This window comes from Bos indicus, chromosome 9, assembly GCF_029378745.1.
Source record: "Bos indicus isolate NIAB-ARS_2022 breed Sahiwal x Tharparkar chromosome 9, NIAB-ARS_B.indTharparkar_mat_pri_1.0, whole genome shotgun sequence".
Lineage (NCBI taxonomy): Eukaryota > Metazoa > Chordata > Mammalia > Artiodactyla > Bovidae > Bos > Bos indicus.
In genome coordinates this window covers 82,065,479-82,090,614 of record NC_091768.1, presented here as the reverse complement: position 1 = coordinate 82,090,614, position 25,136 = coordinate 82,065,479, and the positions used below count along the sequence as shown (strand labels likewise).

Genomic DNA, 25,136 nt, shown 5'->3' with positions numbered 1-25,136 from the left:
AGGTCATACCTGAATGGTCTAGTGGTTTTCCATACTTTCTTCAATTTAAGTCTGAATTTGGCAATAAGGAGTTCATGATCTGAGCCACAGTCAGCTACCGGGCTTGTTTTTGCTGACTGTATAGAGCTTGTCCATCTTTGGCTGCTAAGAATTTAATTTCACTAAGTCACTACAAAATATTTGATCTTCATTGGCCAGCCAATACTGAACCATACCTCAACACTACTCCACACCTTCCCCAATCTACCCTCAAAACCCTTCTTCCATTAAACCTGGAAACCTATCCTACTACTGGCAGACTCCTCAGATTAATCCCTTCACCTTGTCAACTGAAAATGGTTTCCGTAAGGCCATGAATTTATCTGAACTTTTAAAAAGCTTTCTCTTTTTTCTCTGGAACCTTATATGCCTGGGGTAAAGCATTCACATGAGGGTCTGCCTCCTTCGCATGGTTGCTTTCCAAGCCATTGTTCTCCTGTCTTCCAGACAAAATCTCACTCCTTCAAAGCAGAAGACATTCTCCACTGTGTTCATATGCTAACCTCCATGTCCATGGAAATGGCACATAGACACTGCTCGCTGCCTCAGCAATGAAGTAGAGTCTGAAATTGAACTCAAGATCTGCTTAACAAGCCACAGGCTCCAGTGAGGGACTTCACCCCGCAGGGAAAGGGACATGATAGACACCATTATAGACTAGAAGGTCCCAGTCTCCACTCCCTTACAAATACCTTCCTCTCCCCCACTCCCTCTCTGTGTTTCATCTGTATTCTTTTGACTTACCTCCAAGTAGATACACATTGCTAAAGAGCACTACAACAGGACTATCTTCCCTTTACATGTATTAGAGATCACAAATAGGGACCCAGCACTGCCCAGCACTGAAGTTCCCTTGGGAAGCTATCTGTCCCATCCACCTAGACTGATTTTACAAATGATCCTCTTTCTTCAAACTTCTCCCAGTCCCACCTCCAACCTCACTAAGAGGATGCCTCATGGATCATAAAGAAAGCAGACGTCATTGCACTAAGAATCTTTCAACTTCCCACCACTAAAGCTCCAGGCCATGGACATCTGCATTCATCTTCTCACTGCCTTTCTGTCATAATGGAAAAAGCATCCCAGCTCTTACCAAACTCAATTCTACAGATCTCGCCTTCTTATCAACAGAAGGACCTCTTTCCTCTTCCTTTCTCTCCTCAGTCTTGAATCATAACTGTACTAGATCAACCCCATGAGCACATTCACATGCTTTATTTTTCTCCATTTTAAAGAAAAGTTACTCAGTTCTCTCTACCCTTCATTGCCTTCCAGGTAGTACCTAATCTCTCTATCCCTCTTAACAACAAACTTCACTATAGATGGTCCCACAAATTGTTTCTACTTCCTCAACTTCACCTAACTCTCTAGCTTCTACTGCATCACTCCTTGAAATTGTACTTTTCAAACTAACAAGAATCTCCAAGATGTGGAATTCCAGGAATAGTGTTACGTCATCTTTTTGGATTTCTCAGTTTAATGAAACACAATGGATCATTCCTTGCTAGAAACATTTTCTTCTCTCCATTCTTTCTTTAAATATTCTCTTTGCTACACTGCTGGACTTCCCCGGTGGCTCAGACAGTAAAGAATCCACCTGCAATGAGGGAGACCTGGGTTCCATTCCTGGGATGGGAAGATCCCCTGGAGGAGACCACTCCAGTATCCTTGCCTGGAGAATCCCAATGGATAGAGGAACCTGAAAGGCTACAGTCCATGGGGTCGCAAAGAGTCAGACATGACTGAGCAACTGAACTGAACTGAACTGAGGGCTTTGAGAGACAATTAGGTCATGAGGGCAGAGCCACCGTGAATGAGATTAATGGTCTTATAAAAGAAGCCTGAGAGAGTACTCTTCTCCCTCCTGCCACATGGGGGAACAGGAAGTCTGTCCAGAGGAGGGTCCCCACCCAACCACGCTGGCACCCTGATCTCAGACTTCCATTTCTGTAGTTTATAAGCCACCCAATCCGTAGTGTTTGTTATAGCAGACTGAACAGACAAGGACTCCAACCAAGAAAGCTGCATTTTCTAAAAGTTCCATCTGTTAATAAACATTTAGAAAATCTATACTGTACTCAGTAAATCAGATCATCAAATATTTTGTCACTAATTAAAGCAGAGACTATTCAAAATGACTATAGACAAACAACTGAGGATGACTCAGCCTTCCGCTCATTTAACCACAGACAGTACTGTCAAACAGACTGAAGGCCAATGGATTTACAAGGAAGACACAGTATAACAGAGCAGATGATAATAATTTGGGGTAATCTTTTGTTGAGCATGTACCATGTACAGGGAACTTTTATACATAATTTTTGATCTTCACAATAGTCTCACTCATTAGATATTATGTTCTGTACAAGTCAGGGCTTCCTTCGTGGACTCAGTGGTAAAGAATCTACATGCCAATGCAGGAGATGCGGGTTTGATATCTGAGCTGGGAAGAGTCCCTGGAGGAGGAACCCACTCCAGTATTCTTGCATGGAAAAATCCCATGAACAGAGCAGGCTGGCGGGCTACAGTCCATGCGGACACAAAGAGTCAGATATAATTTAGTGACTAGAACAACGAACAACAACAAGAAGCAAGTAACTGAAACTCAGTAAACTGAAATAACTTGGTGAAAGTTCACACAAATAAGTGAATAAAGTAGTGATGTCAATCAAGGACTATTATATACCATAGCCGGTGTGCTTTTTGTCCTGCCTACACAAACCAAGAAATGCCTTAAAGTAGGCAGCAAAAGCTGGCTTCCAGGGAATGAAGACAAAGAGAAAAATATCCAGTAATTAATGATCTATAGGATCATTTATTCTTTATAACATAAAGTTATACTGTCTCATTTCCCTCACAATATTTCAGGATAAATAATTGTGTGCACATGTATGTGTGCAAGTATCTGTGTATGTGTATATACATACACATATACATGAATATATGCACTCCAGGGTTAAAATAACATTTCAGATCCAACTGAGGCAACTACACTCCAAAAGTTACTGTTAGTAACTTTCAACTATCATTATCTCAATGTGCGCTATAGAATTTGTTAATGGGCATTAAGAAATGTAAGAAAAAAAATTCACTGGTGAAAAGAATGGTAGTCAAGATATGTCCTAGGCTTCCCAGGTGGCCCTAAGTGGTAAAGAATCCACCTGCCAATGCAGGAGACACAGGCCAGATCCCTGAGTAGGAAAGATCCCCTAGAGTAGGAAGTGGCAACCCACTCCAGTATTCTTGCCTGGGAAATTCCACGGGCAGAGGACCCTGGCAGGATACAGTCCATGGGGTCACAAAGAGTTGGACACAAGTAAGCACAAGGTATTTCAATTAGTTTAAAATGTTAGACACAGACCTGTTGGTTACAGAATCCAAAATATTGAGAGCCAGCTATGTTTAAGAACTAAGAAATTTTTTGTACATTAGGAAACCATTATGAATGTATCTAAATGGCATATTAACCCCAACTACAGTCTGAAGTAGCAAACACATTAATATTTCTGCAGCTAGGAACAAAGTTATTTGCACTAAGCAGGATAAATAAAGACTATAATAAATAGCCTCATGTCAATTCAAAGCATTCAGTTATCAGAGCCTATTGGATTTTGGTATGACAGATAAGGGACTGTGGACCTGTAACTGTGAATGGCCAAATTACTTAGTCAAACTGCAATTCAGACAAAACATTTCCTTTGAAAGCTGATATTAAACTTCACACATTATGCCGCAATAACAGTGTTCCATGGCAATCTAACAACCTTTCACCCCTCCAGAATCTGGCTGACAATGATGTACATTCAGAATACGGCTGGACAATAAGGGAAAAACCACAGTATAAGGCTGTTCCACGGCCACTACAACAGGCACAATGGCCACGTTCTGGAAGAGAGTTACATTTATTCATAGCAGATGCTCCCGTATCTTTAATCAGATCAGGTTTCTAAACTCAACATAGATAAGAACCAGTAACTGGAATGCCAAAGATCCAAGAGATGGGTACACAGAGCCGTCATCAGCAACAGCTTAAAGTTCTGATAACAAAGAAGAAAAATAAAACTACTTTAAAGGAAGGTAAGAGCCTGACAGCATAGGCAAAAAGATTTGGATTCCAGGCTCAGCTCTGTCCATATGAGCTGTGTGATCTTAGGTCTTGCTTAACTTCTCTCTGCTTCAGTTTATTCATTGACAACATTGATGAAAATTCTGCCTATCTCTTGTGGTTGTTGTGAGCATAAAATAATACAAGGGAAGAGCTTAGCACAGAGCCTGACCATGAGGAGATGCCCAACAAAATTTATACACGAAAAACAAAGCACAGAATCTCACAGAGCATAGCAACCTGAATAAATTTGCTACCAATTCTTCAGAACATGGAGAGCAGTGTCACAATTCAGTTTAGAAAAATGTCATCTTGGCTCTGCTCTGTGCCTTTGAACATGTCATTTACCTTCTCTGAGCCTAAGAGCATTACAGGAAACCAAGTATTCTCAATGGAAGAGAGAAATGGTTTTTTGGTGGGGTGAGGTGGTAAAGGGAGTGAGAAAAACTGACTCTTTTTAGGAAGAAATCATATAACTATAAAGTACCAAGACAGATCACACTATTACAATGTCCTGGGAGCAGGAAACTGAAAATGTTCTTTTAGGGGGATGATGGCCTTCCCTGGTGGCTCAGACGGTAAAGCATCTGCCTACAGTGTGGGAGCCCTGGGTTCGATCCCTGGGTCAGGAAGATCTCCTGGAGAAGGAAATGGCAACCCACTCCAGTATTCTTGCCTGGAAAATTCCATGGACAGAGGAGCTTGGTTGGCTACTGTCCATGGGGTCGCAAAGAGTCGGACACGACTGAGCGACTTCACTATCACTATAATGACAAAAAGGTTAAGAAACACCAGTTTAAGTGAACTATAAGGTCACGTACAGCTTTTACAGTTCCTTAATTCTATCTTCATAACAATAATGCCAAGATTCAAAAAATGTTTAATATAGGTTCACGTACTATACTTAAGAAGGCAAGGAAAGATTTCTATATTCTAGAGACATCTCCAATTAAACAGCTAAAAATTGTAAATATCATTCTGTTTAAAAGAGAAAATCCTAGCACTAGAGCTGTTATTCATGCTGGGATTCTGTGAGCCACAATTTTGTTGTATTTTCTCTGCTTTATAGATAATCATATATCTAAATCATATCTAAATATTAACATGTTTATTTATTTCCCCCCGAAATGCAGAAAGAAAATAAAGAGAATGACTTGTTAACTACTATGAAACTGGAACACTGTGGTCGTCTCAGCTTTGATAAATGAAAGATCACCTTGGAATATAATTCATTTTTAATTGCCTCTTCCATCTAATCTAACTACTGCTGTAGGCTGTCTTAAAATATTTACAAAGTAAAAGCAAAAAAAAAGAACTGGAGTTGCTAAATAAAGCAGGCCACACATTCCAAAGTGATCAATTTTTCCGGTATTGTTTACAATATAAACAAAGTCATAATTCTTACAGATGGAATATTTGGAAACACAGGCGAAGTAGGCTTAAGGATGATCTCTTTCAGTGTTATGTTTGGGGTTTCTATCTGAGATACAATTGACGTATGCAACTATATTCGCTTACCATGATCTGATACATGTATATATTGCAAAATGATTTGCATAGCAGGTTTAGTTAACATTCATGGCCACACATGGTTATAGATTTTTCTTGTGATGGGAACTTTTAAGACTTAGTAACTTTCAAGTACACATACAGTACTGTTAACCATAATTACCATGCTTTACATTACATCCCCAGAATGTAAGTTTGTACTTTAAAGATGCTTTTAATTCCCCTTCTTTCCCACCTTAGTTTTAGAATCCTTACTATGCCCAAATTATCTGTCACAACAAAAGAAAAGCAGTTGTTCTAAAATGCTAGAAAGATCAATATTGCAACTATATTCTGCTTTAACCACTTCAGAGTTTTGTATTTCCTACACTTGTTTTTATTTTCTCCAGAATCCAAGGGAGACAGAGCAACATATTCATGTTCATGAACTGCCTCATAATTTTCTTTGAGTTTCCCAAAATTTACAATATAGATTCTAACTAAAAATGACATTTTAAAAATGTACAAAATACATCCAGATCAAACTGTTACTAAACATTTGGCTATAATTCATTACCAGTAATATGTATAATAAAGTGTTCTATTTTATTCACTGCAAAATAAATGTGGTTTTGATATCAAATTAGCTTTCAGGCATTTGCATCTGAATATATAAGATGTGTGTGAAGCCATAATTTCATTTCGACACAGGTATTCCCAGTACTATGCAGGAAGTACACACTTTCTTTTACTGAAGATGAATATAAACATGCAGCCTTAAAGAGATGCTAACCACTGTTAACGCTGCCTCAAATTCTAGATGTTCAAGTGACTGAAAAATTTCTCTTATAAATACATGCTATTTTAGACTGCTCCAAACATACTGACAAGACAGAGTAACGGAAAGAAAAGATAATAAATGAGTTGGAGCCCAATATACACTTAGTATATTTCAGGAGTCTAGTGTGGATCCATGTATTCTCAGCCTCAAATGAGGATAACCTGGCCACACAGCACATGTTTCACTATTAGGGATAATGTTACCCTGAGGTGCCATAATACCAAAGTGTTCCTTACCATCAGAGTACCACCAAATGTACTCTAGGCAATGCTGAGAGGCATAAGAAAATCAGAACTCATAAAATGATCACTGTCAAGGTTTAGACTTACTCAAGGAAATACTCCATGGCAGAAATTCAATTAGCTAACGTATCACACTATATTAAGTGTGATAATACTAACTTGGTACAGCATAATATTTTTTAAAAAAATAATAAAATATGCATCTAGTAGGGACATCTTCTACATGCTTCCATGAGAAGGCCAAAGCAATCAAATTCTCAACTTGACAATTTTCACACATACACCTGTCAAGGCCTCAGCAATACCTTTGTTTTAGATTGATCCATGATGTTTTTAAGTACTCCGTGGTTTCTTTCACATTTCTTGTGTCATCACTGCCATATTCTTCCAGCAATTTCTGCAGGACATTATCGAATGCCATTACAACACCATCTCCAGCAGCCAGTTCTTGAAGCAGCATCTAAGGTGTAATTTCAGATGTAATCATTAAGACTGGACCACTCAGTTACAAATATGACCAAAACACTTCGTCTTTTCAATAGGTTTTAATATGTTTCAGACACAGATATCAAAAGAAAGGAACACATTATAAGACAAACTCTTGCATGTAAGCTCAAACAAAAATAATTCTGGAAGTGAAAAGTGATCAAGTACATAGCAAGTACATAGCAGATAGTGTTAAAAGATTATTATCTTTTCCTCTTTGATATATTTTAATTCCTCGAACCATTTGCTTTGTTCATTACAAATGCTATGCATCTGATTGTAAGAGGAATACACATCTCATAGGAATGAATTTACTATAGAGTTAGTTCCTCTATATGCACTTGGAGATGCAGAAAGGTCGACAATATGGAAATCTTCTTGCCCCTGGATCACTATGCCTGCTTACAAAGTTAACTGTTGGGTGAATTCAGTAGTGAAGCAAGGGTTACTGAGAGTGCCTGAATAAATTATATTGATGCTGTGTGTCCATAGGCACTGGCTTTATGATACATTTTTTCCCCCTGAGAGCCCTTGCATCAAGATGCTGCTGCTGCTGCTAAGTCGCATCAGTTGTGTCCGACTCTGTGCAACCCCATAGACGGCAGCCCACCAGGCTCCCCCGTCCCTGGGATCCTCCAGGCAACAATACTGGAGTGGGTTGCCATTTCCTTCTCCAATGCATGAAAGTGAAAAGTGAAAGTGAAGCCCCTCAGTCGTGTCCAACTCCTAGCGACCCCATGGACTGCAGCCTATCAGGCTCCTCCGTCCATGGGATTTGCCAGGCAAGAGTACTGGAGTGGGGTGCCATTGCCTTCTCTGCCTGCATCAAGATACTCCCTATGAAACCGAAATGACAAATGAATGTTCTCATAATTTTTGTAGCAACTAGCAGAAAAACCCACCCTAGAGTACCAGAAGAACAGAACCATGCTGCTAATTCAGTTCAGTCACTCACTCATGTCTGACTCTGTGTAATCTCATGAACTACAGCATGTGAGGCTTCCCTATCCATCACCAAGTCCCAGAGCTTGCTCAAACTCATGTCCATCGAGTCAGTGATGCCATCCAACCATCTCATCCTCTGTCGTCCCTTTCTCCTCCTGCCTTCAATCGTTCCCAGCATCAGGGTCTTTTCCAAGGAGTCAGTTTTTCACATCAGGTGGCCCAAGTATTGGAGTTTCAGCTTCAGCATCAGTTCTTCCAATGAACAATCAGGACTGATTTCCTTTGCAATTGATTGGTATGATTTCCTTGCAGTTCAAGGGACTCTCAAGAGTCTTCTCCAACACCCAGTTCAAAAGCATCAATTCTTAGGTGCTCAGCTTTCTTTATGGTCCAACTCTCACATCCATACATGACTACTGGAAAAACCATAGCTTTGACTAGATGGACCTTTGTTGACAAAGTAATGTCTCCGCTTTTTAATATGCTATCTAGGTTGGTCATAGCTTTTCTCCCAAAGAGGAAGCATCTTTTAATTTCATGGCTGAAGTCACTGTCTGCAGTGATTTTGGAGCCCCCAAAAATAAAATCTCTCACTGTCTCCATTGTTTCCCATCTATTTGCAATGAAGTGATGGGACTGGATACCATGATCTTCATTTTTTGAATGCTGAGTTTTAAGACAGCTTTTTCACTCTCCTCTTTCACTTTCATCAAGAGGCTCTTTAGTTCTTCTTTGCTTTATGCCATAAGGGTGGTGTCATCTGCATATCTGAGGTTATTGATATCTCTCCCAGCAATCTTGATTCCCGCTTGTGCTTCATCCAGCCGGGCATTTCTCATGATGTACTCTGTAAATTAGTTAAATAAGCAGGATGACAGTGCACAGCCTCGATGTATTCTTTTCCTGATTTGGAACCAGTCTGTTGCTACACCTCCAGTTCTAACTGTTGCTTCTTGACCTGAATACAGATGTCTCAGGAGGCAGGTAAAGGGTCTGGTATTCCCATCTCTTTCAGAACTTTCCACAGTTTAATGTGATCCACACAGTCAAAGGCTTTGACATAGTCAATAAAGCAGAAGTAGATGTTTTTCTGGAACTCTCTTACTTTTTCAATGATCGAATGAATGTTGGCAATTTGATCTCTGGCTCCTCTGCCTTATCTATATCCAACTTGAACATCTGGAAGTTCACAGTTCACGTATTGCTGAAGCCTGGCTTGGAGAATTTTGAGCATTACTTTACTAGCGTGTGAGATGAGTGCAACTGTGCAGTAGTTTGAGCATTCTTTGGCATTGCCTTTCTTTGGGATTGAAATGGAAACTGACCTTTTCTAGTCCTGTGGCCACTGCTGAGCTTTCCACATTTGCTGGCATATTAAGTGCAGCCCTTTCACAGCATCATCTTCCAGGATTTGAAATAGCGCAACTGGAATTCCATCACCTCCACTAGTTTTGTTCGTAGTGATGCTTCCTAAGGACCACTTGACTTCACATTCCAGGATGTCTGGCTCTAGGTCAGTGACCACACCATCGTGCTTATCTGGGTCATGAAGATCTTTTTTGTACAGTTCTTCTGTGTATTCTTGCCACCTCTTATTAGTATCTTCTGCTTCCGTTAGATCCATACCATATCTGTCCTTTATCGAGCCCATCTTTGCATGAAATATTCCCTTGGTATCTCTAATTCTCTTGAAGAGATCTCCAGTCTTACCCATTCTATTGCTTTCCTCTATTTCTTTGCATTGTTCGCTGAGGAAGGCTTTCTTATCTCTCCTTGCTATTCTTTGGAACTCTGCATTCAGATGGATATATCTTTCCTTTTCTCCTTTGCCTTTCACTTCTCTTCTTTTCTCAGCTATTTGTAAGACCTCCTCCGATAGCCATTTGGCCTTTTTGCATTTCTTTTTCTTAGGGATGGTCTTGATCTTTGTCTCCTATACAATTTCACAAACCTCTGTCCATAGTTCTTCAGGCATTCTGTCAATGAGATCTAATCCCTTGAATCTGTTTGTCACTTTCACTGTTTAATCTTAAGAGATTTGATTTAGGTCATACCTGAATGGTCTAGTGGTTTTCCCTACTTTCTTCAATTTAAGTCTGAATTTGGCAATAAGGAGTTCATGATCTGATCCATAGACAACTCTCAGTCTTGTTTTTCTGACTGTACAGAGCTTCTCCATCTTTGGCTGCAAAGCATATAATCAATCTGATTTAGGTGTCAACCATCTGATGATGTCCATGTGTAGAGTCTTCTCTTGTGTTGTTGGAAGAGGGTGTTTGCTATGACCAGTGCATTCTCTTGCAAAACTATTAGCCTGTGGCCTACTTTGTTTTGTACTCCAAGGCTAAACTTGCCTGTTATTGCAGGTATCTCTCTCTCTCTTTTTTTTTTTACCTTTATTTTTTTTTTTTAATTTTATTTTATTTTTAAACTTTACATAATTGTATTAGTTTTGCCAAATATCAAAATGAATCCGCCACAGATATACATGTGTTCTCCATCCTGAACCCTCCTCCCTCCTCCCTCCCCATACCATCCCTCTGGGTCGTCCCAGTGCACTAGCCCCAAGCATCCAGTATCGTGCATCGAACCTGGACTGGCAACTCGTTTCTTACATGATATTTTACATGTTTCAATGTCATTCTCCCAAATCTTCCCACCCTCTCCCTCTCCCACAGAGTCCATAAGACTGTTCTATACATCAGTGTCTCTTTTGCTGTCTCGTACACCGGGTTATTGTTACCATCTTTCTAAATTCCATATATATGCGTTAGTATACTGTATTGGTGTTTTTCCTTCTGGCTTACTTCACTCTGTATGATAGGCTCCAGTTTCATCCACCTCATTAGAACTGATTCAAATGTATTCTTTTTAATGGCTGAGTAATACTCCATTGTGTATATGTACCACAGCTTTCTTATCCATTCATCTGCTGATGGACATCTAGGTTGCTTCCATGTCCTGGCTGTTATAAACAGTGCTGCGATGAACATTGGGGTACACGTGTCTCTTTCCCTTCTGGTTTCCTCAGTGTGTATGCCCAGCAGTGGGATTGCTGGATCATAAGGCTATCTCTTGACTTTCTACTTTTGCATTCCAGTCCCCTATGATGAAAAGGACATCTTTTTTGGATGTTAATTCTAGAAGTTCTTGTAGGTCTTCATAGAACTGTTAACTTCACTTCTTCAGCAGTACTGGTTGGGGCACAGACGTGGATTACTGTGATATTGCATGGTTTGCTTTGGAAACGAACAGAGATCATTCTATCGTTTTTTAGATTGCACCCAAGCACTACATTTCAGACTCTTGTTGACTATGATGGCTACTCCATTTTTTCTAAGGGATTCTTGCCCACAGTAATAGATATAACTATCATCTGAATTAAATTCACCCATTCCAGTCCACTTTAGTTCACTGATTCCTAAAATGTCAATGTTCACTGTTGCTATCTCCTTTTTCACCACTTCCAGTTTACCTTGATTCATGGACCTAACATTCTAGGTTCCTATGCAATATGGTTCTTTACAGAACTTTACCTCCATCACCAGTCACATGCATAATTGGGCACTGTTTTCGCTTTGACTCCATCACTTCATTGTTTCTGGAGTTGTTTCTCCACTCTTCTCCTGTAGCATATTGGGCACCTACCAAACTGGGGAGTTCATCTTTCAGTGTCATATCTTTTTCCCTTTTCATGCTAATGTTGCTAATAAGAAAATAATATTCTGAATATAATAATTGAAACACTGATATCGCTTTCAATTGTATTCCTCTGGTTAAGAGTCCAAGGGCTTTGCTGATTATTATTTTTTTAGTCATTTGGTTAAAACAAATCAGCAGATAACACAGAGAACGATAGTGATAGCATAGCAGATAGCATAGAGATAGATAGAGAATGATCCAGAAAACCAGGATACCTGGCGCACTTGATTTTTAAATAGCAATCATGGAAAGTCTACAGGTCTGAAGAATAAAAACATGCTGTCCTGTTTCAGATTCTGCTCCCCATATATTCTATATTATATCCTTCACAAGCATACACCTTCATCTAGGCTATCTGAAGGGCAAATCAATGTTATACCACAATATAACCTAACAACCATAACCTCCAATTCAAGAATATTTTCTATGATTGTAGAGAGATTTAATGCAGCACTTTGAAGTACCATAAGTATTCAATATCATCAACTCTATAATCAAACTAATCATAAAAAAGGTACTTGCTCTGATGATACTGATAAAACAGTTTGGTTACAAAGGTATTAAAAGAAACTAAACTTAATATTTGATTTGTTCACTACATGTCTGCTAAGTCTCTTCAGTCACGTCTGACTCTTTGTGACCCTCTGGACTGTAGCCTGCCAGGCTCTTCCGTCCATGGAATTCCCCAGGCATGAACACTGGAGTGGGCTGCCATGAACTCCTCCAGGGGATCTTCCTGATCCAGGGATCAAACCCACATCTCTTAAGTCTCCTGCATTGGAAGGAGGGTTCTTTACCACTAGTGTCACTGGAGAAGCCCTTGTTCACTACTTTAGCCCTCATGAACATTTTGGGAGATTTCATAAATAAAAATGACCTTCAACGTAAATACAGAAGGAAGCAAAAGGAGGATTCCTGGGATTCTGAAGGTGTTTTCTTTCTAGATGTTGGTTCATGGGTGTGTTCCATCTGCAAAGAATCAGTGAGCTGTAATTCTGGGATGCAAGTACATTTCTACTCATTATTACTCTGGAAATTTTCCAAAACAACCTTCCTGGTCAAATTCTTTACATAAATTTCAATGTACATTCTAAGCACTTGGGAAAACTTTATGACAAGGGTCCTAAAAATTATGGCTAACAATAGACTAAAAAAGCATATCCCACAGATTGGTAATGCCAGAAAGTAACTAATGAGCCTTACTTACTTGACTATCAGAAATCTGTTTGACAAGTGGATCCCTTCGAGCCTGTTGAAGAATATAGAGGCGAGCCTCATACTTTCTCATGAGCTCTTCAGTCTCCTCCCTGTGGTCATCCCACTGGAGACTATCAATAATCATGTCCTCCAGCTGCTGCCGTCTTAACTCCACACCGTGCTGGGTGTTATCCCACTGGTTCTTGACCTTTTCCACTGGAGGAGGCATTACATTAAAAAAAAAAAAAAAGATCCCAGAAAGCAGCCATTAGGAAAAGGAAAAAATACATGACACCAAATTCATCATAAATAAGGTCAAATATGGAAAAGAGAAAGGTAGCCAAATGGTACATACATTTTAAAGGAATTTTATTATGTCTGCCATACTATATTACTGATACATTTCTGAAATCATCCTTGAAGGAAAAAATGTTGAATTAAACTCTATTCTGATCACATTAAAATATCTCATAATAAAGATATTTACTATTTTAAACAGATAAACAAAAAATTATTTAAAAATTAATTCTTACCCAGTTTATATTTACAGAACCTGGTCTGAAAAAGGGAGATTACAGTACTTTTGACAGTACTTTATGATATACTTTCATGACCAGAGAAACAGTCACTTGTCATCCTCTAAGGAAATGCTCTGAGGTAGCATTGATTTTAAGAGAAAACAAACTATTTAAGAGTTCTTTTCACATTTGTTTTTCTGTAGCATGAAACCTCTCTAAAAGGAAGTGTTTTTATATATTTAAGAGAAGCACTACAAGTAAATGAGATTCAAGTTCTATGTATCAACAGTTTCTATTATAAAAAATCCATATTAACTCTTTTCCTCTCTCTTTTTTTTTACTCTTTCTTCTTATTTTTCTTTCTTTGATTTTCTTTTTGGTCCCCTTCTCTTCTCCTTTTCTCTCTCCTACTTTCTTTTCTCTTCTACTTTTAAGAGGGAGTTACGAAAAAGAAGGGACTTCCCAGGTGGCACTAGCAGTAAAGAACCCTCCTACTGGGGTCAATCCATGGGTCAGGAAGATTCCCTGGAGGAGCAAATGGCAACCCTTGCTGCCTGGAGAATCCCTTGGACAGAACAGCCTGGCGGGCTACAGTCCATGGGGTGGTAAAGAGTCAGACATAACTGAACACACCCACACATCTATCAATTAACTTAAAAAGAAATAAAATGGCTCACTTAGCAAAAACAAACCAACATTGTGAGATACTAAAAGTTCTCTGCTAACTCATCTCTTATAATAATTTTGCTGGTGCCACATTCATGTTGAAATCAAAACATGTTTAATAGGGGGAACAGTTGACTTTCCTTGAGAAATATTAGGCAAGGTAATAAACTACCTTCCAGTTCATATTATGCCATAAATATTTATTAAGTTCCTAATTGGTTGTGAGCAGTGTTGGAAATCTTGGGGCCAAAGAGGTGAATATTCACAACTTACAGAAGGGAGAGAGAATTAATAGTGAGATCGACAATGAAATTATAGGGGGGAAAGACCATAGCAGGAACTAAAGATAGAAAATACAGTTCACCAGGGACTTAAAGAGGGTGAGAAAGACTTTGCAGAGTGGGTGACATTTTATCTGCTGAGTAGAATTTCACCCGGGGAGAGAAGGCCAAGAAGAAGAAAACATAATGTGAATAAAGGTAAGAAGACTAGGAAATGTCAGGACGTTATAAAGAACAGACATCGTTCAGAACAGCTACAGACAGTGCTGAGGGCTACAGAGAGGAAGCGGGTGATGCAAACACACAGTGATTGTCCCTACATGACATTCTTAAGAATCCTGACTGTTCTGTATGTCATACAGATTTAACAGATGCCTGTAGGCCAGAAAGCCAATTCCAAACAGGGAACTTTGTTGCTGCTGAGTTGTATTTAATTTTTGTTCCATGTTGTATTTAACTAAAGTATTCTCAAATTAGAGCCAGATACACAGGTATATAGTAGCTACTCAACACATATTTTTGGAATGAATTCTGAGAAGAGGAGTTAAAAGACATGGTAAGATTTGGTTTCAGTGAATATAATAGGAGAATGGATTTGCATTCCTATGGGTTTCTCTAACTTTTGTCTCTTTGGTTTCTTTAAAAGAAATTCTAACCTAAATGAAAAAACAAACAAACAAACCTTCAATGTATTACTAATTACTTAAAAACTAACGCTGTTCATAGTTTAAGGGATTCATAAAGGAATTATGAAAATCTTCACAAAAAATAAAAAAAAACAAGGGAAAGCTATTTCATTAATAGAGATTATCAAATATCAAATTATCAAGTAATAGTAATTTCTAGCTGAATAATCTTCAAAAATGTGCATGTTATCATTTTCAAGGAAAATGAATGATGATGTATACTTTTATTTTTTAAATCTTACATTTTTCAGTGATTGCTGTTCTCACATCTGAACTGGAAGCTTTATTTTTCAGATTCTGCGCCAATGTAAAGACATAATCGAGCTGAGGATGGCGCTGTTCTAAGTCAGCCTTTGTGATCTGTCAAGACAAAATGATCATTAAGACAGGTTAATAAGCTGTACGAAAAAAACACTAACAAAGCATAACTGGTGTGCTGCCATCCAAGCTGTTGTTTTCCTCCTGAAAGGAGCAGTGAGCCGTCAGTGCTATAGAGGAGAAAAGTGCAGGATCTGGGGTCAGAGGCCCCAGGTTCGAATCTTGGCTCTCCCACTTATTATCTGGATCACCAGGCAAGGTACTTTACCTCTCTTGTTTCCACAAAAAGAAATAATAAAAACACCTGCAGTTCAGCTATATCAAGTCTGAGAAGATTAAATGAAGAAAATCCCTTTGAAATCTAAAAAGTATGTTCAAAACATTAGCAAGGGGACTTCCCTGGTGGTCTCTGGTTAAGAATCCACCTCCCAGTGCAAGGGATTCAGGTTCAGTCACTGCTCTAGGAACTAAGATCCCACATGCCTTGGAGCAACTAAGCCTGCAGACCACAGCTACTGAGCCTGTGAGTCACAACTAGAGAAACCCATGCCCTGCAACAAAGAGTGCAACCAAAAAACAAAAACATTAGCAGTGATTTCTGCAACTGATGCTCTGCACATCTGTCCTACAACGGAAATGAACATAAACTAATGGCACCTACAGGGTGGAGATGAGGGGGTAGAAAAACTCGAACTAGAAGAACTGCAAATTAAATAACCCTAAACACAAAGAGTCGGACACAACTGAGTGATTAAGCACAGCACAGCACAGACAGAAAAGACTGCTGCTTGAGAAAGTTTGAGTTTCTTAGGAGGGAAAAGTTACCAATATTAAGAAAATGGTGTGTTTTAAGTATAGAACTCACACATAGCCATAAAGATTAAAATATACAACTTCCAAAGAGAATCCACAGCTCTTCCTCTGTGAATTCCCTAACTTTTCAGATTTCAATTATTCCTATAGTGTCAAGTATTATTTCTAAATGGCTTTATTCACAACCTCTAATCCTGAATCACACAGAGACAGTTCAATGAATGCTGATCATTTCCTTGTAAGTGGCATAAGGACCTTTCAACACAACGTATCTGAAACTAAATCAATCAAACCCTTATTCACATTCCATTTCTTCTGTTCCTTATTTCCGCTAATTGCAATGACATCATCTCAGCCACTCAGAAAGGGCTTTTCTCCTTGTTTTAAGCATCTCGTGCACTATTCCCAGTCTTCTTACTCAAGCAGAGCATTGTTATGATCAGTCTCCAGCCACAGTTTTAAAAAGAAAATGGGAAGAAAAGATGCTTACCGATTGCTTACAGACTAAAAGTCCAAAGAGCTTTGCTTAGTCCACAAGCTCCTTCGGAAGGTGGACTTGGTCTGACTTCATTGACTTCCCACTACACCTCCTTACTGTACAACTGTTGAGCCATCCCTCATGCTCCCCACCTCAAATCTATATTCACCCTGGTCACTATACCAGGAATGTCATTTATTTTGTCTCTAAGCATCAAAATTCCACATAGTCTGCATTCCTTCACTGTGAATGTAACCCCTTCTTCATCCTGGCTGCTCTACCACGTGGCCTGTACCTGCTCAGTGGCTTTTTTTAGACTGTGCCTCTCACATATATCTTCAATATGGGAATAAAACTGGTACCTACTTCACAAGATTGTTAAAGTGAATGAGATAATACACGTTAAATACTTAGAAAGACACCGAGCACACACTAAGCACTTAGTAAGAGTTAGTAATAGCTGCTATTATTTTATTATTTTTCATAGTTCATTCTTAGTTTCTATCTGATATATTCATTTCAGCATCCCTACACAACATATAGCCCAAGACCAAAAATACACTGAATATGGAGAAAGAACTTTAAAATTGATATCAAATGGCATATGTATAGAAATAAAATTATAGTCAGGAGAGTCTCACTGATGATGTCAACAATTAAATAAGCTCATTATGAAATATAGGTTGAAAAGGCACTTCAACAAATGCCTATATGACATTAGGGACTAAATTAACACCAGTTTACATTTATACTGATACAGCCAGATTTAGGACGTCAGTTTTAGCTTGTAAAAACAGAGTCTACAGCTCACATTCTTAACCAAAACAACACAAAAGCAAGAAAAGCTTTCTTCATCAGAGCTAGCCAGCGTGGCTGACAGATCAAGAATTTTTTAAGAGGGACGTGGACTCCACTCTGAGTGGCCGGAGGCAGCTGGGTGGTCCACGTCGTGAGCGTCTTGGAGGCGACCTGGTAGGACCGGGCTGCTTCAGACCTATTGCCTCTCCATTTAGTGCATTGGCACCCAAGCTTGTGCGGTGCCATCGGGACCTACGAGTGGACGGAGGCAATAACTTCGCTGAGGAAGGGCTCATCGCCGTTCACTCCCACAGAGTCCCCCTAATTAATCATTCTGGAGGTCCTGCTTTCCAGATGCAAGCACAGTTGCTCTCCTTGTGAAAGTGAAGTGAAGTCGCTCAGTCATATCCGACTCTTTGCAACCCCATGGACTGTAGCTTACCAGGCTCCTCAGTCCATGGAATTTTCCAGGCAAGAGTACTGGAGTGGGTTGCCATTTCCTTCTCCAGGGGGATCTTCCCAACCCGGGGATCGAACCCGGGTCTCCGACATTGCAGGCAGACGCTTTACCATCTGAGCCACCAGGGAAGCCCCAAAAGCAGTTTATTAACAGAAGAGTACTGAAAATTAGAGGAGAAGAAAGCTGTTGGGGCCATGTACTGTGAGAGGCTGGGTGACCTGCTTCAGCGGTTGAACTTTGTAATGTTGGCTGTGAGCCTGATGCCCCAGACCCAGGGCATGATCAGGAGGCGGGAACTGAGGTTAATGAAGCCCACCATCATCCTTATCAACATCGGCAGAGGCCTACTAGTTGATCAAGACACCCTGGTGAAAGCCCTTCAGACTGGGTTCATTAAGGCAGCAGCGTTGGATGTGACGTATCCAGAGTCCCTGCCCAGAGGTCATCCTTTGTTGAAGAACGTCACTCTGACACCTCACAGTGGACGTGCAACTCGTCAAGCAAGTCGGACAGATGATGGCATATTTGGTTGAAAGCATCCTGGCTTCTTTCAGTGGCCTTCCTGTTCCTAAGGAAGTGCTGCTTAAATAATTTATGTGAGTTAAGAATTCAGTGGGATGAAAACACGGCAGATTAAATGGACAAGAAACACTTTAAAAAAAATTTTTTTTTTAAAGCTCATTCTCGCAGAGTTTAAGATAAACAAAAGCGATCCATACAGATCTTGTCTACTCCTGTGCTGTGGTGTTTCCATGACAAACCTTTACACTAGGTACCTACTTTCATTCGCGAAATTGTCTTATTGATCTCTTCTACATCCCCGACAGTGACAATGTTGGACTTCAGCATCTGGTCGATCAATACCAGCCAGTCGGCTAGTTCTGTTATCGTCTTATCCAGATCCGCAGGAACTGAAATTTCTGAAGCACGAGGAGATGGGACAGGAATATCTGATGCAGATGATGCTAGCACCACCTTTTGGACACTGGGATGAGCTGAAATTAAACATGAAGCAAAGTGTTAATAACACAGCAGGATAATCTGATATTGGTTATATAATGGAGATGTATGCATATGTGTATTTATGTAAATTTTAGTTTAAGTAAAATGATTGAAAGAGGGTTTTTTTATTTTAATTGGAGGATAATTGCTTTACAGTGTTGCATTGGTTCTGTCATACATCAAGAATCAGCCATAAGTACACATACATACCCTCCCTCGTTTTTTCTTGTTTAATAATGAAATGGCAATATTATTTCCTAAAGTAGCTACAAGGCTTATGGTTGCAATAAAGCTAATTAAAGACAGTCTCACCGTATCTGGGGCTTCCCAGGTGGCACTAATGGTAAAGAACCCAGCTGCCAATGCAGGAGACAAAAAAAAAAAAAGCAGCTTCAATACCTGAGTTGGGAAGATACCCTGGAGGAGGGCATGGCAACCCAGTCCCGTATTCTTGCCTGGAGAATCCCATGGACAGAGGAGCCTGGCAGACTACGGTCCATAGGTCGCACAGAGTCGGGCATGACTGAAGCGACTTAGATGCACACAGCCTATTTGAGGGCAGCAATAATTCAAAAGCAACTAACAGTAACTAAGACTGACATCAAGAGAAAATTTTTTTAAATACATCAATCATGAAAAAGTTAGGAGTGTTATTTTATTTTATCAAGATGTTTTTGCTTTAACTATAAAGCCAATTTATCTGTAATTTTCTGTCCTTTTTTTACTTAACTTTATAACATGAGTATTAGTAATTCTTAATAAACCTAGGTAATAATCTTTATTTACAGTCACTAACTTTTAGTTACCCCTTTTCTTACAGCTGGATACTTAAGACTCCTCTTGAACTTTTACTTTAAAAAAGATTTGCAGATACAGTCAACTAATATTTGACAAGGGAGCCAAGAATATACAATGGAGAAAAGACAGTCTTTTCAATACATAATGCTAAGATAATTGGACATTCACATGTAAAAGAGTAAATTTGGGCCTATGTCTTATACCACTTGCAAAAACTAACTCAAAATAGATTAAAGACTTAAATGTAAAACCTGAAACTATGAAACTCCTAGAAGAAAACACAGGAGATAAAGCTCCTTGATACAGGTCACGGTATTCTTTGAATAAAGCTCCTTGACAGAGGTCATGGTATTGACTCTTTGAATATAACACCTGAAGAATATAACTGAACAAGTGGAACTACCATCAAACTAAAAAGCTTCTACACAGCAAAAGAAACCATCAACACAACAAAGTGAAAAGACAACATACATAGAACAGCAAAGAATAATTGCAAACCATATCTCTGCTAAAGGGTTAATATTGAAATATATATGTATACACATAACTCAGATATTAAAAAATGAGAAAAATCCTATCATTTAAGATAACATGGATGGACCTTGAAGGTATTATGCTAAGTAAACTAAGTCAGCTGCTGCTGCTAAGTTGCTTCAGTCGTGTCTGACTCTGTGCAACCCCATAGATGGCAGCCCCCCAGGCTCCCCCATCCCTGGGATTCTCCAGGCAAGAATACTGGAGTGGGTTGCCATTTCCTTCTCCAATGCATGGAAGTGAGATGTGAAAGTGAAGTCGCTCTGTTGTGTCCAACTCTTAGCGACCCCATGGACTGCAGCCTACCAGGCTCCTCTGTCCATGGGATTTTCCAGGCAAGAGTACTGGAGTGGGTTGCCACTAAGTCAGCTAGAGAAAGACAAGTACTGTATGATCTCTCTTATATGTGGTATCCAAACAAGAAAAAAAAAATTCATAGGAAAAGAGATCAATCAGACTTGTGGTTAAGAGAAGTGAATGGAAAGGGGGAGGAGAAATAAGAAAAGGTGGTCAAAAGGTACAAACTTCCAGTTACAAGATAAACACTAGGGGTGTAACGTACAACATGGAGGCTACAGTTAACCCTGCAATGAGATACAGAAAAGGTAAGACAGTAAATCCTATGAGGTCTCATCATAAGAAGAAAATGTTTTTCTCTTTTCTTTTGTTAATTATGTGTATATGAGAAGATGATCCATTTGTGATAATCACTTCACAATACATGTAAATCAGACCATCATGCTATACACCTCAAACTTATAAAGTGATATATGTCAGTTATTTCTCAATAAAACTGGGGGGAAAAAAACTAGGTTTGAAGATGCAAAGTAATAGGGTATAAAACTCAAAGTTCGTCATAATAAGCTAAAAAAGACTTTGCAATTCTAATGTTTCTATTAGTGCCAGATGCTGAGCACAGCCTCTCACAGGCAACAAAGAAGGGTGGAGGATGTAAGCGTCTCACGAAAAGTGGCACCATGACTAGGAGACACCTGCTGGCAGAATCCCACTCAGTTCACTTAACGCACAGGTCCTGACTGTTCCTGTTTTTAGTTGCCTTTCTTGATCTTCACAGGTTCTAAGATAAGAATGTCATTTTAGGCTGTCCACCTGATATATTTTCCACTTAGACTTATGCCACACACTTAAAGACAGAGACTGTCGTCTTTCTTCTCTGTGATTGAAGCTTTTAGATTATTGACTCAGTCCATTCCTGCTCACTGATTTTCAGTACAGATTTTACAAGCACAGAAAGCACAAGCCCTTGGTTTTGCTTTTGCAAAACCTTGACATGCTGGGCCCACAGATTTGATGTGGCACATAAGCTAACTCTGCCAATGTAGGTCAAAGCTGATGAATACTTGGCACAAGGGCTGTCTCTTTGTCCTCTTTCTTTGCATCGCAGACATTTCTAACAATTACAATTTTTCTCAATGACTTAAAATGTACCTTCTCAACACAACACTCCATAGAATCACTACCAATCAAAAGAAATCAGTAAATACATTAAAATCTTTAGCTTCCATTCATGGCTCTAAGGGACCTGAAAATTAAGATATTTTCTGGTCATCTATCAAAGTCCATTCAGATAATCTAGATTAACCCTTTCCTTCCCTAAATAGTCAAGTTTTGACCTAAACTGTGTATGTGATTACGTTGCTTTTCTTCTGTCCATATGTAGGGGCTGATTAGCCATATATAAATGTTTAGATATAATATTCCAAGTTCAGAGAAAAGCTTGATAAATCAGGATCCCTCCCATCAATAAATTTAATTAACAGCATTATAGAGTGGTTAGTAATACTTTTAACTCTTTGTTTTTCGAAAGAACAAAAAGAGCTTAAAAATCATTATTCTGAAAGCTTTAACACAAACTTTTTATACCTAGGTGTTTAACACTTGTCAGTTTTCAGGTAAGCTATTATCAACAGAACTTAACACAGGTACAGTTATATCTATCAAGGATACTTTCAAATTCCTATCACAACACTGAAAGTCAGAGAACATAGAAAACTCTTAATATTAAGGAATATTAAAGAAATTCAACAAAAGTGATTTTTCTGTTAGTCTTTGCTTACTTGTCATCTTCTAAATGAGGTCTTATGCCACTCTTTTTAAAATCTCAATATTCTCTCAGCACACCTGATTTCTTCACATGTTCCAGAGCCAACTCAGTGGCACAGTCTCTTAAACATCTGTTTCTCTTCTAACATACCACGTATTTCATTCATTTATGTGTATTTACTGATGAATCCCTAACAGTTAGAACTATACCTGGTACACAGTAGATGCCCAATAAATATTTGTTGAATTTTTAAAAAAATAAAACAACTTGCAAAAACAAAGCAACGAAACTAGAAAAATAAGAACTTGTAAGATGTATCTTTTTGTATCTTTACATTTCTTTATAATTTTGTATCTTTACATTTCTGATTGCCATCTTAGTAGATAATCCCCAAAACAGAATCACTGGAGTAAAAAATATGAAAACATTTAATGTATTTACTACTAATTGCCAAGTCTTTTTCCTTAAAAATTGGAAATGTTTAGAAAAACCCCAACAGGTTTGTAACTTGACAAAATTATATATTCGAACTCTGATTTTAAAATTAATTTGGAAAGAAAAGGGTCAAGAACAGTCAAAACAATTTTTTTTGGATAGAGGGTTATGCCTTACCAGATATTTAGTTGTATTTCTCAGCTAATAATGAATGATTAACTTTGAGTATCATAGATCCAAACATTCAAATAGACCATGAGAAGAGAAGAACCACAGTGCACAGGTGGCAGAGAAACCTGACCTTGGCAGAGACTACACTGTAGATCAGTGAAGAAGAATTCACTGGTCAATAAGTGATGCTGGGAAAAGTCGTGACCTATGGCTGCAGTTGGAAGGTAATAGGACAGATTTTGATCTCATATGCACCTTAGGAAAGCTAATTCTCTGTCGAATGAAGGACCTGAATGTGAAAACTAACATTGTAAAATATAGAAGAATATCTTTATGATTTCAGAGGACTAAAGGAGCTCTAAAATAAATCACAAAAAAGAAAGCTATTAATAGATCACTAATGTTTAAGAATTCTGAAACTAGTACCACAAACAAAAATTTTAAAAGCCACAGATTAAGAAAGGAGGTAGGACTTCCCTGATAGCTCAGTTGGTAAAGAATCTGCCTGCAATGCAGGAGACCCTGGTTTGGTTCCTGGGTCAGGAAGATCTGCTGGAGAAGGGATAGTCTACCCACTCCAATATTCTTGGGCTTCCCTTGTGGCTCAGCTGGTAAAGAATTGCCTGCAATGCGGGAGACCTGGGTTCGATCCATGGGTTGGAAAGATCCCCCTGGAGAAGGGAAAGGCTATCGACTCCAGTATTCTGGCCTGAAGAATTTCATGAACTGTATAGTCCATGGGGTCACAAGGAGTCACAAAGAGTTGGACACGACTGAACAACTTTCACTCACTCACTCATCATTTGCGATGCACATTCCAGACAAGGAATTAGTAACTTAAGTATTTTTTTAAAACTCAAAAGACATCAACCAACAACCCACAGAAGAGGAAGTAAGAAAGACAGTAAACATACTTTTTAAAGGCTCAAGCACACAGGTAACTGAGGAAACACAAATTAAAATCAAGCACCCTATCTCCACAGGTCACATGTTCCAAATGTGACGTCTGGGGATCTCTGGGTCCTGAGAGATCCTTCCAAGCAATGTGGATGCCTACACCATAAGCATCATCATCGTAAGTTATTTGCCTCTTCCTGCTCACTCTTTCTCAAATGTAAAGTGTCATTCTACCCAAGGCTACAAGACATATGATATCACAACTGAGCAAACGCAGAAGCGGATACAAGAATTCAAGTTTCTTCACTTATGCCAGAAATTTAAAGATTTTCAAAAATGTAATGCTGTCACTTTTCTGATTTTTCTGTTTCTTATGTTAATATCTTATAAAATATTTTGTTGACAGAATGTATTTTTATTGTTGTCTTTTGAACAAATTAATAAACAAATAATCTTGGAAATTCCTCAGTTTTACTTTCTAATTAGGTAAACACTGATAAACATAACACACAAACAAAAGGTCTTTGGGGGTAATCAATAATTTTTAAAAGCATACAGGAGTTCTGGGGATAAAATGGTGGAGTGCTGAGAACAATGTAGAACAATGAGTGGAAAGGTTCATATTCAGCAGGTGGATAGGTAATCTGGAACAACTAGTCTAGACTGCAGTTAATGAAGTAAAGTTGCCAATATTCACTATGGTCACCCCAGTAATTCACCATGATATACCCTAGAGAATAACTCACCCATCATTCTGCCTGATCCTCACTGTTACTTTTTGTAGTTTTAAAAAATTGAAAACAACCTACATTATCCATCCATTGCTTCATCAACATCTATTAAAAACCTACTATATGCAAGGCACTTGACTAGATGCTAAGGTATGGGAATGTGTAAGACTTCCCTGGTGGCTCAGATGGCAAAGCATCTGCCTACAATGCAGGAGACCTGGGTTCTATCCCTGGGTCGGGAAGATCCTCTGGAGAAGGAAATGGCAACCCACTCCAGTATTCTTGCCTGGAAAATCCCATGGACAGAGGAGCATGGTAGGCTGCAGTCTACAGGATCGCAAAGAGTCGGACATGACTGAGCGACTTCACTTCACTTCACTTCACTTCAAGACAAAGGCCTTGACCTCGTGGGGGTTGCATTCTGATGGGAGTGGATGGAT

At 39.0% G+C, this 25,136-nt stretch overlaps 1 protein-coding gene across 10 annotated transcripts in view; it reads right to left on the bottom strand.

Annotated features, from left to right (window-relative positions):
- UTRN (utrophin) overlaps window positions 1-25,136 on the bottom strand; it is a 557,788-nt gene that overhangs the window by 271,865 nt on the left and 260,787 nt on the right. For all 10 annotated transcript variants that reach the window (XM_070795583.1, XM_070795587.1, XM_070795585.1 and 7 more), the window contains 4 exons: window positions 18,844-19,058; window positions 15,439-15,556; window positions 13,056-13,261; window positions 7,021-7,175 (listed from right to left, as the gene is read on the bottom strand). In XM_070795583.1, coding sequence (XP_070651684.1) covers window positions 7,021-7,175; window positions 13,056-13,261; window positions 15,439-15,556; window positions 18,844-19,058 — 694 coding nt within the window. The remainder of the gene's footprint in view (window positions 1-7,020; window positions 7,176-13,055; window positions 13,262-15,438; window positions 15,557-18,843; window positions 19,059-25,136) is intronic.